The sequence below is a fragment of the Leopardus geoffroyi genome, chromosome X, assembly GCF_018350155.1.
Source record: "Leopardus geoffroyi isolate Oge1 chromosome X, O.geoffroyi_Oge1_pat1.0, whole genome shotgun sequence".
NCBI classification, from domain to species: Eukaryota; Metazoa; Chordata; class Mammalia; order Carnivora; family Felidae; genus Leopardus; species Leopardus geoffroyi.
In genome coordinates this window covers 57,942,282-57,957,128 of record NC_059343.1, presented here as the reverse complement: position 1 = coordinate 57,957,128, position 14,847 = coordinate 57,942,282, and the positions used below count along the sequence as shown (strand labels likewise).

General features: G+C 35.2%; 1 protein-coding gene across 1 annotated transcript in view; it reads left to right on the top strand.

Moving 5' to 3' along the window:
• TEX11 (testis expressed 11) overlaps nucleotides 1-14,847 on the top strand; it is a 241,843-nt gene that overhangs the window by 119,097 nt on the left and 107,899 nt on the right. The window contains exons 14-16 of the mRNA XM_045471521.1: nucleotides 3-154; nucleotides 3,019-3,104; nucleotides 9,755-9,892. Of these exons, the coding sequence (XP_045327477.1) occupies nucleotides 3-154; nucleotides 3,019-3,104; nucleotides 9,755-9,892 (376 nt within the window). The remainder of the gene's footprint in view (nucleotides 1-2; nucleotides 155-3,018; nucleotides 3,105-9,754; nucleotides 9,893-14,847) is intronic.

The following is a 14,847-nucleotide window of genomic DNA, read 5'->3' as shown; positions in this document are numbered from 1 at the left end:
AGAGAATTTGTTGGGTTTGATTTAATGAAGATTATCTGTGAGCGTTTTAAGTCATCAGAAGATATTGGAAAAGCTCTACTGCTCCACATTGACATGCTTTTACAAAGAAAGGAAGAACTGCTTGCCAAGGAGAAGATTGAAGAAATCATTATAGGTCAGTAGGATTTCTGCAGGTTTTAGAAAGGTGTTAACATACATATAATTCTTAGAATAGATGTCAGAACAGTGGCAAAATTCTTAGGTCAGAGGATGCATTTTTCTAACTTCCTTTTTTTCTCCCTAATCGCCATGAACTGTAACACCTCACGGATCCAGATTCCACATGTTCAGCAAGCTAGAATGAGAAACTAAGCAGAAATAGCAAAACAGCAAAAACATACAAACGTCTGAGCTTAAATCCTCCTATGTAGTGAAAAATTGTGAGATTAGAGACCTAATATCATGATTTCAGTGTGATCTCAAGTAAGCTGTGTGCCTTCTGGCAAGTTAATAACATCTCTGGATCTTGTTTTTTTCTAACTATAAAATTAGAGGTTGTGAAATACATTCCTATTTTTTTTAAGTTTTTATTTATTTATTTTGAGAGAGAGAAAGCACAAGTCGGGGAGCAGAGGGGGTGGGGGAGGGTGAATCCCAAGAAGGCTCCACACTCCATGCAGAGGCAGATGCAGGGCTCGATCTCACCAATTGTGAGATCATGACCTGAGCCAAAATTGAGTTGGGTGCTTAACCGACTGAGCCACCCAGGAGCCCCATTTTTTTTTTTTTTGCATTCCTGTTTTTAAATTCTTTTTAACCCCATGATCCTTTCTTAATGCAATCTTATTTGAATCCTGTCCCAAATAAAAGATTAGAGTTTCTGTTAAAGCAGAGATGTAGAACCAGATTTCATCATTTCCCTGACCCTCTATCTCTCTGCAGATCTCTATACCTTGAAGAACACAGATAAGTATGATCCCTTTCTTAGAAAATTCTCACCCCAATACATCCTCCCAACTCTACACATATACAGAGATATAACAGGAGTGATAGTAAATCTTGATACTGGGTTGTATTCTGAGTAATGGTGTTATAGGTGACTTACTGCTTTCTTTATATTTTACCAGATTTCTTGAATTTTTACAAGTTTGTATCATGTTTTTATAAAAACATAATCATTGATACTTTTTAAAAGGAAATATTTTGAGTAGATAATCTCTAAGAACCTTTTGAACTCTAGATTCTGTGAACCATATTTTACTGATAATACGCTCCTTGCAGACCCTCACTAAGTATCCAGTTATTTTTAGACCCAATTTTGATAAGTTTGATTACCTGGTTTTCCAATCCTTAGGATTTTTTTAATGTTTATTTATTTCTGAGACAGAGAGAGACAGAGCATGAGTCGGGGAGGGGCAGAGACAGAGGGAGACACAGAATCAGAAGCAGGCTCCAGGCCCTGAGCTGTCAGTACAGAGCCCAACACGGGGCTTGAACTCACAAACCGTGAGATCATGACCTGAACCAAAGTTGGTCGCTCAACCTACTGAGCCACCCAGGTGTCCCAACCAATCCTTAGGATTTTAATGGTAGCATATTACAGAGAAAGGGTCTACAGGGAAATACAGATAATGTGACTACAAGGAAGGAGAAAACTCTACAAATTTTATAAATCAGTTTCAAATACTTTTAATTTAAAATAATTTTTTTTTAATTTTTTTTTTTTCAACGTTTATTTGTTTGGGACAGAGAGAGACACAGCATGAACGGGGGAGGGGCAGAGAGAGAGGGAGACACAGAATCGGAAACAGGCTCCAGGCTCTGAGCCATCAGCCCAGAGCCTGACGCGGGGCTCGAACTCACAGACCGTGAGATCGTGACCTGGCTGAAGTCGGACGCTTAACCGACTGCGCCACCCAGGCGCCCCTAAAATAATTTTTAAAAAACAAAAATCTGTACTATATAATAATTCCCAAAGGTATCACTATGATATGTTAATAGTACAGTAAAATAGAATAGTTGTTACTGTTGACCTTGAATGAGCAAATGTTAAATTGTGCTTCAGAAAACTAGAAAGTATATTAAAAAAAACCATAATTTATAAAACATAATTTTTAGAAAAATTAAGAACTTTAGTGAAATAATTTAGACTTTTTAAAATAAAAAATCTTACGTTTAATGAAAGTTAACTGTCACATTACTAGAAAATGTGTTCATCCAAAATGACTAATTTTCCTAAGATTATAGTTAGCCAGTTTTGTTGTGACACCTAATTATAAACTTACATTCTCAAAGTATATTTTAAGTAATATTTTAAGTGTAGTATATTCAATAGCTTTTCAGTCTCATGTGAGTTATTTTATCTAAGCCATGGAACAAATTATGTCTGCTGACTGGGCTGGGGCGTCAGAGATTCTTAGTGTTCTTATTAAGAGTTTTGTGGAAATTGATAGTGCCAAAAGGGTAGAAGAGAAGGGACTATAGAATTCTATTACAGTTTAAACTTTACCTTAATCTGTGCTAATGTATTTGAGCCCTGTAAATGTCTAGACCAGAAACAATCAGACATGAGTTACAATTTAAAGTAATAAAGTTTATGTGTAAACGTCGTCTTAAAGCATTTTACAAAGGCTTTAAGGTATAATTGGCCTTTCTTGTGAACTTGATCTGATCTTGTTAGTACATAATAATATAAGCAGTTCTTATTAACGATTTTTAACATTGCTGTCTGTTCATTCACAATAACATTAAAGCACCAGATGATGATCAAATTTGGAACATGGAAAATACGTTAAAAAGAGACTAGGCTGGGAAACTATCACAAATTGATAGAAGAATTACTGTGATTATAGCAAACTCTGATTGTATTATATAATCAGTTTTGCTAGTAAATCTAAAATTGATGATGAGAACCTGTCTGAATATGATTGTGTTTGTAGCCATTACTTAAAGATTATAGGTTCTGAATATAGTTAGCACTCTTCATTTAATGTAATAGATCTTGATTTTTGTTTTTAGAGCTTGGGTTTTTATTTTCAGGTCACCGAAGAGGAAGAAAACTGAAACCAGAATTAGTGAGCTGTTTTCACAACATTCTGTGGCAGAAAGCTGCCAGAAGTTTTGAGGTTTGGGAGCAATCTATTTTCATTCTTTATCTTCTTTCTCTAATCTAACAAATAAGTGTGTTCACTGAAAAATAATAGAGCATCAAATACTTGAATAATCTCTTTGTTTAGGTACCACCTATGTATTAAATATTCATAATGTAGAATGTTAATGGGCATTGGATAAGAATTTATTTAAAGCTACTAAGATGTGGTTTATCCCCATTGGGAGCTTACAGTGAAGGGGAAATGACATATCTGATATTAAGATATAGGAAAGTAATTTATTGTAACATGATGAGCAAGACAGAGTTATATTCCCTTTAAAAAACTGTGATTCAGAGTACAGGGGATTTGTAGGGCAATGAAAATATTTTGAATGATACTATGATGATGGGTACTTGTCATTATACATTTGTGTAAGCCCATAGAATATACATCACCAAGAGTGAACCCTAATGTAAACTATGGAATTTGGGTGATTATGATGTGTCCATGTAAGTTCATCAGTTGTAATAAATGTACCAATTTGGTAGAGGATGTTGATAATGCGGAAGGCTATGCATGTGTGGGGGCAGGAGGTATATAGCCAATCTCTGTACATTTCCTCTCAATTTTTCTGTGAATCTAAAAACTCTTGTTTTTAAAAAATTTTTTATTAACTTATTTATTAGAGAGAGAGAGCTCACAAGCTGGGGTGGAGAGCAGATGGAGAGAGAGAGAAAATACCAAGCAGGCTCCATGCTCTCCATGGAATCCGACACAGGGCTTAATATCATGACCCTGGGATCATGACTTGAGCCGAAACCAAGAGTCAGACACTCAACTGACTGAGCCACCCAGGTGCCCCAAACCTAAAACTGCTTTTTAAATAGGTATTGTGCAATAAAAATGCCAAAAAGTAGTAATATTTTTTCTCTTTACAAAAGAATCCAGGTTTATTGTAGAAAAATTTGAACTTCAGACAAGTTTTTTTTGTTTTTGTTTTGGAAAGTGAAGAATACGTGTGCCTGGCTGACTCAGTGAAACATGTGACTCTTGATACTGGGATCGTGAATTCAAATCCCATGTTGAGTGTAGAGCTTACCTTAAAAAAAAACAAAAAAAACTTAAGAATACTCAAAAACACAGGCAGTAATTTACCTGACATTGGTGGTAGCAACATTTTTCTAGATATGTCTCCTGAAGCAAGGGAAACAAAACCAAAAATAAACTATTGGGACTGCATCAAAATAAAAATAATCTGCATAGCAAAGGAAACAGTCGACAAAACTAAAAGACAATCTTTGGAATGGGAGAAGATACTTGTAAATGACATATCCATTAAAAGGTTAGTATCCAAAATATATATAAAGAAGTGATACAACTCAGTCTCCCTGCAAATAATCCAGCTAAAAATGGACAGAAGACATGAAGAGACATTTCTCCAAAGAAGACATCCAGATGGCCAGCAAACACATGAAAAGATGCTCAACATCACTCATCATCAGGGAAATGCAAATCAAAACTATAATGAGACACCACTTCACACCTTTCAAAATGGGTAAAGTAAAAAAGATGAGAAACCACAAGTGTTGGTGAGGATGTGGAGAAAAAGGAACCCTCTTTCACTGTTTGCAGGAATGGTACAGCTGCCCTGGAGAATGGTATGGTGGTTCCTTAAAAAGTGAATAATAGAACTACCCTACTAACCAGTAATCACACTACTGGGTATCTATCCAAAAAATATAAAAACACTAATTCAAAGGGATGAATGCACCTATTACTGTAAATAATAACAGCATTATTTACAATAACCAAATTGTGGAAGCAGCCCAAGTGTCCATTGATAGATGAATGGATAAAGAAAAAGTGGTATATATATACAATGGGATATTAATCAGCCATAAAAAAGAATGGGATCTTGCCATTTGCAATGACATGGATGGAACTAGAGAGTATTATGCTAAGTGAAATAAGGCAGGGAAAGACAAACACCATATGATTTCACTTATATGTGGAATTTAAGAGACAAAGCAAGTGAGCAAAGGGGAAAAAAAGAGAGACAAACCAAGAAACAAACTCTTAACTATAGAGAACAAAATGATTGTTATCTAAAGAGTGGTATGTGGGGGGATAGGTGTTTGTAGCCATAGGTGAAATAGGTGATGGGAATTAAGGACTGCGGTTGTCATGATCAGTACTGGGTGATGCATGGAATTGTCGAAGCACTGTATTGTACACGTGAAACTAATAGAACACTGCAAGGTAACTACACTAGAATTAAAATAGAAATAAAAACAATAAACAACCTAACTTTATACCTCAAGGAACTAGAAAAAGAATAAGCCCAAAGATAGCAGAAGGAAGGAAACAACAAAATGCAGGAGCAGAAATGAATGAAATAGAGATTTAAAAAACAGTAGAAAATTTCAGTGAAAATGAGAGTTGGTTTTTTGAAAAGATAAATGAAATTGACAAATGTTTAGCTAGACTAACCAGGAAAAAAAGACAGCAAACTCAAATAAAATTAGAAATGAAAGGGGAAACATTACAATCGATACCACATAAATACAAAGGATTATAAGAAGCTATAGTGAACAATTATACGACAACAAATTGGATAACTTAGAAGAAATGCATAAATTTCTAGAAATATACAATGTATCTAGGTTGAATCATGAACAAATAGAAAATGTGAACAGATAATAATGATTTAAGGAGATTGAATCAGTAGTCAAAAATCTCCCAATGAAGTAATGACTACTACCAAATGGTTTCGCTGGTAAAATTCTACCAAACATTTGAAGAAGAATTAATGCCAATTTGTTCTCAAACTCACACTTATTCCAGACACTTCCAAACTAATTTTACATGGCCAACATTGACCTGACAAAGCCAGACAAGGACACTACAAGAAAAGGTAACTACAGGCCAATATCCCTGATGAACAAAACCCTCAACACAATACAAGCAAACTGAATTCCACAGCATTTTTAAAGGATTTTACCCAATGACCAAGTAGGATTTTCCTCTGGAATGCAAGGATGGTTTAACATCTGCAAGTCAGTAAATATGATACATCACATTGAACAGAATGAAGAATAAAAATCATATGATTATCTCAATAAATGCAGAAAAAACATTTCACAGAATTCAGCATCCTTACATTATGAAAACTCAACAAATTAGGTGTAAAAGGAATGTACCTCAACATAATAAAGGCCTTACATGACAAGCCCACAGGTGACATCATACTCCATGGTGAAAAATGGAAAACTTTTCATCAAAGATCAGGAACTAGACAAGGATGTTCATTCTTACCACCTCTATTCAACATAGTATTGAAGGTCCTAACCAGATCATTTAGGCAAGAAAAAGAAATAAAAGGCATTCAAATTGGAAAGGAAGAAGCAAAATTGTGTTTACAGATGACGTAATATTATATATAGAAAACCTTAAAGACTCCACCAAATAAAACTGCTGAAGAAATTCAGTGAAGTTGCAGGATATGAAATCAATATACAAAAATTAGTTGCCCTTTTAGGTATAATCCATGAACTATCTGAAAAAGAAACTAAGAAAACAATCCCATTTAACATGGCATCTAAAATACCTAAAAATAAATTTAACCAAGGAGATGAAAGATCTGTACACTGAAAACTGTAAGACATTGATGAAAGAAATTGAAGACACAGATAAATGGAAAGATATCTTGTGTTCGCAGATTGGAAGAATTAATAGTGTTAAAATATTCATACTGCCCAAAATATCTACAGGAAAACCTGTCATTTGTAACAACACAGATGAATCTGGAAGACATTATGCTAAGTGAAGTAAGACAGACACAGAAAGACATATACTGTGTGATCTCAGTTTATATGTGGAATCTAAAAGAGTCAAACTCAGGGCGCCTAGGTGGCTTAGTTGGTTGAGTGTCCACCTTCAGCTCAGGTCATTATCTTGCGGTCCATGAGTTCGAGCCTGTGTCAGGCACAGCACAGAGCCTGAAGCCTGCTTTGGATTCTGTGTCTCCCTCTCTCTCTGCCCCTCCCCTGCTTGTGCTCCGCCTCTCTCTCTCTCTCTCTCTCTCTCTCTCTCTCTCTCTCAAAAATAAACATTTTTAAAAAATTAAAAATAAATAAATAAATAAATAAATAATTCGAACTCCTAAAAACAGAATAGAATGGTAGTTATCAGGGTTTGGGAATTGGGGGAATTGGGGGTATGTTGGTCAAAAGATACAAACTTCAGTTTTTGAATGAATAAGTTACAGAGACCTAAGTTACTTCATGATGCCTATAATTTTAATAATGTATTGTGTACTTGGAATTTGCTAAGAGAATAATTTTTAGGTGTTTTCACCACAAAAAAGGTAACTATTTGAGGTGGTGGATATGTTAATTAGCTTGATTGTGGTGATTATTTCATAATGTATTCATATATCAAAATGTCTTCTTTTACTCCATAAAATCAGGTACTGCAAAATAGAATGGCATTCTTGTTTTCTTTTAGAGGGCCTGTATTTCTTTACTGAGCAGATGTAAAATTACTTCAGAATTCTCTTCTATTATTCTGTATCCTTCCCCTCATTTTCCAGTCTTGCAGGATGTTTATTTTTAAACTCCCACTTCCATCCCTGGAGAAGAATATAATCTTAATTCTAAATAGTCAAAGGCAATGTTGGAGCTACACAGTATAGCTGTTTCCAGTTGAAGAGTGTTTTATTCCATTTGGGTCCTAATGGCTCTTGTTCTTCATTGAAAAATGTGAAGCTTCATGATAGAGGGTCCAAGGGACTCATCTTCCTTACCTTAGTGTGCATGAGCAATCCGAATTTTCTTAGCTTAAAAAAAAGTTATCCAGGTTATTTCTATCATTTTTCCTAATGGTGTCTTACCACTGAAAATTTGTTGGTGCCTCAAAAGTGAAAAAAAAGCAAAACAAACGTTCTACAAAAACACAGTGGCATTTTATTATAAGAGTGAAAACCTAGAAATCAATGAGATATCCAATATTAAGAAAATCATTGCGTATTAACTTAATATAAATATTCCTTAAATTGACAACTGTTGAGACCCCATAATAACATAGTTTAACATTTACAAAACAAAGTCAAATGGAAAGAATAGGACATGAAACTCTAACATAAGCTATGATTGCAACTATATACAAATACAGAAGGACAAAGTTAAAATGGAATGTAGAAAAATAAGAGCAGATGTATTAGCATGGTGAATTATGGATATTCTCTTTTAAAATTTTTATCACTGTCATTTTAATAACTTAAAAATTAGATTTTGAGTTTTCTAGGGTAGTTCATTACCCCTCAGACTTTTCATCCTACATGGGACGTTTCTTTTTAAAAATTTGTTGAGGTAAAATTGAGAAAACTATATATAAGTGTACGATATGATTTGGTTAGGTATATGTATACATTGTGAAAGAGTTCTAACCATTGATTTAATTAACATATTTGTCACCCTTTTCTGGCGAGAACACTTAAGTCCTACTCTCTTAGCAAAACTCAGTTATACAATACAGTATTATCAGCTATAGTCACCATATTATACATTAGATCTTCAGGCTTTTTTCATCTTATAACTGAAAGTTTGTACCATTTTACCAACCTCTACCCATTTCCCCTACCCCTTCCCCTCACAACCACTATTGTACTCTCTGTTTCTATGAGTTTGACTGTTTGTTTTCAGATTCCACATATAAGTGGTCACATGAAATATTTGTCTCTTTCTGGCTTATTTCACCTAGTATACTAGTCCTCCAGGTTCATCCTTGTCTCAAATGGCAGGATTTCCCTCTTTTTTGTGGCTGAATAAGATTCTATGACATACATATACCATATTTTCTTTATCCGTTCATCAGTAAATGGACACTTGGGTTTTTTATAGCTTGACTAATTGTGAACATTTAACATGGGAGTACAGGTATCTCTTTCACATAATGAAGTGGGATTGCTGGATCATATGGTAGTTCTAATTTTAATTTCTTGAGAAACCTCAATACTATTTTCCATGGTGATCCTACCATTTTACATTCCCACCAATGTCATACAAGGTTTCCCTTTTCTCCACATCTTCACTAACATTTATTATCTTTTGCTTTTTGATGATAGCAGTTTTTGATGTGAGATGGATGACATCTCATTGTGGTTTTGATTTGCATTTTGTGAAAGATTAGTGATGTTGAGCACCTTTTCTTGAACCTGGTGACCATTTATATGTCTTCTTTGGAAAAATGTCTATTCAGATCCTTTGCCCATTTTTAAATTGGGTTTTTTTTTTACTATTGAGTTGTAGGAGTTCTTTGTATATTTTGGATGTTAACCCTCTATTGACTATGTGGTTTGCAGATATTTTCTCCCATTCCATAGGTTGCCTTTTAGTTTTGTTGATGGTTTCTGTGAAATTTCTAATATGGGGAAAGGAGAGAATATTGATTGCCACTTTATCTGTAACTTACACTGATCCAGATGGATCATAAAATTTACTTATAGCTCAACTAGAGAGGGTGTTGTGGTTTTGTTGCCTGAAAAGGAAAATAAAACAATCTTTTGTTTTTTTTCTAGAGGTGACTTAGAAAAATTAAGGTCAAATGTGGAGATACCTCTGTAATTTTCTTATTTCTTTTTAAACTTCAGGTACAAAATTTTCTTATTTCTTTTTAAACTTCAGGTACAAAATTATGCTGAAGCCCTAAACTGGTACCATTATTCTCTGAGATTTTATGCAATCGATAAAACGGATCTGGACTTGGCCAAGCTGCAGAGGAATATGGCTTCCTGTTACCTGCATTTGAAACAACTTGATAAGGTCCTTTGATGTATCTATTTTTCAGTGGCAGAAAATGTCATGTGCATTGGCAGAGAGATAGACACAGTTTGGTGTGACATCTTGGCTATTAGGTTAGGATGTCTGAGAGTTTCTTCATATAAGATAAACTCAAATTGATATTTTCCTGATTGGGACTTCCCAGAAGGAGAGAATTAGGAAAACCATTAATTCCATTAGTTACTGGGGGAGGTGGGGGGTTGGCACCTTTTTCTGAAAAGTAATATATCATTGGAACTTTTAAGCAAAGTTGTCTGCTACTAACCATTTGCAACATTGTCCTTTGAAACAGACTAAATTATAAGGTATGCTTTTATTGGTCAAACATTCAGTGTGAGAAAATACTTGTATGAAATGGTCTTTTACTTACTGGGTAACCTGTTGCCTATACAACCACTCTAGAAAATGTTTAGCATTTGATTGTTTATCAGGACAAAATTCTAGGAGGTGAATGAGAAAACAACTTATTTAAGGATAAACCATTCATATTTCCCAAAGCAATTGGGACATTTCTTCCTTTGGGTATCATGTAGTATGCACATATTGGGGAAGGGTATTGGCTTGTGGAAGAACAGGTGAAAAGGACAAGTGTGGACCCAGATAAAATATGAAGGCCTTTGTTGCTTTTCAGGTTTTAATGATAAGTTTAGGGGGGAATATGTGATTAAGGGTTGTAATTCCAGACATTTTCTTTGAGTTTTTGTTTACTTTGAGGGGTTGTTTATTTGACTAAATACTTCAAATTTTCTTTCAAAAGAATATTTACCATTTAGTTTATATATTCAAAATTCATAGTTCTAGAAGAGAAGTTGAAATGTTACTTAGTTCATGATATTTCAGCACAGGCTAGCACTTAAGTGTTTCAGAAAGACAGTTGACTACTGTTTACTGAAAAGTCCTGAAAAAGTTATCACACAGATTTTGTTACCTAATTCATTATATTTCTGCATAGGATACTATTAACTATTTCAGAAAGATAGTTGCTTACTGCTTACTTGAAAACTTAAAGAAGGTGATAAGAAAGTTACTGTAACTTCCATGATTTATGTTGGCCTGGCAGATTGCGAAGGACCTGCACCTGGAGCCAGACATGCCATTTGTGGGGGATGGTTGCATTTTCACACCAAGGAAGGATATCTGTTCAGCTAATACCAATGGAAAGGGCACAGCACAAGATACTATGATAGCCTCTGAGGTTACAGACGTGAACAAGACGTAGTTGCCTTTGATTCAACCAAGCAGTTGGCATCAGGGTATCTTAATAGGCAGATAAACAGATCATGGCAAGGAAGAAAATCTAAGTGTTGGAAATATTCTATAAGTTAGGCATGCAAATAGTTGGTATCATATATCAGTAGGGAACAGGTCTTCAGCCATAGAGATTTGGATTCAAAGGCAGAACTCAAATCTTTATGTACACAGACTAGAAAGAGCAAGGTAGAGTTCCAAACCTAAAGGGATGAGAATACAAGGCTGTTTTAAAGGTCAGGAATAGCAGGCCAGGTTGGGATGCAGTTCCTAGGAGAATATGAAGTGAGTAGACACAATCTTTTAAGACTTGAAGCAGTGCTTCTTTTTTTTTTTTTTTTTTTTTTAAGTAATCTATACACAATGTAGGGCTCGAACTCAAGACACTGAGATCAAGAGCCACATATTCCACCAATTGAGCCAGCCAGGCACCTCGAAGCAGTGCTTCTTAAGTCTCCTCTAACAAATATGAAGTTTGATCCTAGAGCCTAATGTAGGACTTAGTCTATAATTTGGAGTTCAAATGGTATTGGTAGAAGGGGAAGAAGAAGAGAGCAGGAAACCAGGCCCATCCTAATAGTGTATGTTCAGTATGCGATTATATCACTTAAGGCCAGATTGGTGGTGAAGCCAAAGGTTATTTTCAGTATGATCAATGTAATCTTGTTTGATTACTGTTAGTGTATTTTCTCTTTCATCCTTCCTGTCTTGAACTTAAACATTGATTTGGTACCCTTCATATGTAAGGAATACTCTCCTATGCACTAAGACAGAAAGGTGAAAAGAAGTAACACAGTCCATTATATTTTACTATTTTACTGTTCCCACCTTGTTAATTTTCATCGTCTGCTTTTTTTTTTTTTTCACTCCTTCCCTTGAGCTGTTTGAATGCTATTCAGGAAATTTATGAAACCATGTTTATTGGATCTGCTAAAATTTCATAGTTTTTCAGCTAGGCACTCTGTAAAACGGACTCTTGTTAACTTTCTGTCATATTCCTCACAATGGTGATTCCAGGATTTTTTTGTCTTTAAGCCCCCATACCTTACCCTTCCCTTTATCAAACAACTTTATCTTAAAAAAAAAAAAAAAAAAACTTTTATCTTGTGGCGTGCCTGGGTGGCTCAGTCAGTTGAGCGTCCACCTTTGGCTCAGTTCATGATCTCATGGTGTGTGAGTTCGAGCCCCGTGTCGGGCTCTGTGCTGACAGCTCAGAGCCTGGAGCCTGTTTTGGATTCTGTGTCTCCCTCTCTCCTGGATTCTGTGTCTACCTCTCTCTCTGTTCCTCCCCTGCTCGTGCTCTCTCTCTGTCTCAAAAATAAATAAATAAACATTAAAAAATTAAAAAAAACTTTATCTTGTAAGTGTCTGAACTTGGAGCCACTAACATGAACTTCATCAACTTCTCCTTTCTTTACTCATCTCTTTACTCTTTCTTCCTTATCTCTTAGAAAGAACGTTCTCTGGAAACCTTCTCTACCAATCTCACTTTAGCTCTTTAATATTTTTCTCTCAACTATTTCTTTCTTTGTCACTACAGTTATTTTGAGGTCTTTTTTATTCAGAAACCTTTCTTCATTCTTGTCATCCTACTCAAATTACAGTTCTCTCTTTGTCCTTCCTTTTTTCACCAATATTTTTAACCTAAAATTAATGCTGACATTTTTTTTAGTGTCCATTTATTAAAAAAATGTTTATTGACTATTATACATTAAGTACTGTCCTAGGCATTGGAGTATAGTAATGAACAAAGTAGACATAAACACCTATACCCATGGAGTTTATCGTTCTACTAGGAGAGACAGACAATAAAAAGATGAATATTATGGTATATTACAGAGGTCAACAAATTTTCTGTAAAGAACCAGTTAGTAAATATTTTAGGTTTTCTAAGCCATACAGCCTTTGTTGTAAATACTCAACTCTGATTTTGTACCATGAAAGCAATTGTATACCATATGTAAACAATTTGGCATGGTTGTGTTGTAATAAAACTTGCTTAGGAACACTGAAATTTGAATTTCATATAATTTTCATGTGTAATAAAATATTATTCTTCTTTGGAATTTTTTCAACCTTTCAAAAATGTATAACCCTTCTTAGTTTGTGGACTGTACAAAAATAGATGGTGGTCTAGAAGTGGCCCAAATGCCATCGTTTTCTGACCCTGTTATATTAAATAGTGGTAAGTGCTAAGGAGAAAACTAAGCAGGAAAGGGTGGCATTAAATATTTTAGAAGAGGAATGAAAGGTTGAAATTTTAGATAACAGTGGCCAAGGAAGGCCTCAGGGAGAAGGTGGCTTTTGAATAGAGACCTGAGGAAGTGAGGGATCTGGCTATGTGGATATCTGAAAAAACAGCAGTCCAAATAGTGGGAATTCAAAGTGCAAAGGTTGTGGGGATAGGAGCATACCTGGGGTATTTGAGGGATAGCAAAAGGACTAATGTGGCTGCAACAGAAGTAATATTAGGAAAAGCGGGAGCTGTGATCAGGGAAGTAGTGGGGAAACAGATCCCATAAGAAAGACATTGTAGTTCATTGTAACGATTTATGTCATTAACTCTGAGTGAGATGGGAAGCTCTTGAGGGGCCTTGGGCAGAGGAATCACATGATATGACTTGCATTTTAATAAGATCACTCTTACCACTGTGTTGGATATACTAGGGTGGGTGCAAGGATGGAAGCAAGGAGACCAGTTTGGAGGCCATTGAAATAACAAGGCAAGAGATGAGGTGGCATGGACCAGTGCAGAAGAATTGTGGATCAGGATCAGATTCTGGATAGATTATAAAAGTAAAGATGATAGAATTCCCTGACATACTAGACAGGGTAGAAGAGAAAGAATAGACAAGGCTGACTCTAAGGTTTTTGGCCTCACCACCTACTCCCCACTTGATTTTTACATCTATGATTCTATAAACTGCTCTTTTGAAGACTAGTGACCTTTTAATGATCAAGTCTAATCTTTTCTCAGTCCTTCTTGTCTTCTGATCTCTCTAGAACAAAACAGTATAATACTGTCAACCACTTCATCCTTCTAGAAACCTTCTCTTTGGCTTCTATGACATCTTCTCTTAATCCTATTTATTATTCTGACAATTCTTTCTCTATATCTGTTACTGTCTCTTTTCACCAAATAAATATTGGATGAGGGCAAGTACTATGTTTATCCTGTTCACTATTTTATCCCTAACACCCACAACCATGCTTTCAGTAAACATTTGTTGAATGAATTTATTCTCTGATCTCTTTTTTCTTCTGTACACTCTATCCTCAGTAATCCGTTTTAGTTCAACTCTTCATTCCCAAATCTGTATGTCTAACCCTGATCTCTCTCATAGCCCACATTCACTTTTATACTATCTTTGGGTATATCCAGCTCTTGTCTAAGACTGAAATTTTAGATTCATGGATTCCTTCTTTTCTATTCATCATGTGCCATGTCTGATCAATTCTACCTCTGCAATATTTTTGCCAGCTGACTCCTCTTCCATCTTTACCTCACTACTCTAATCCAAGCTTTCATCACCTCTATGACTATTAGAATAATATTTTAACAGTTACAGGGAGCCACTCGATAGTCTTCAGTGGCTACTTGTAAATAAAGACCAAATTCCTTAGTTCTAATGACGTCCAGAATCCATAAATAACGATCCTGTTTTATTTCCATTACATGTATACTATGT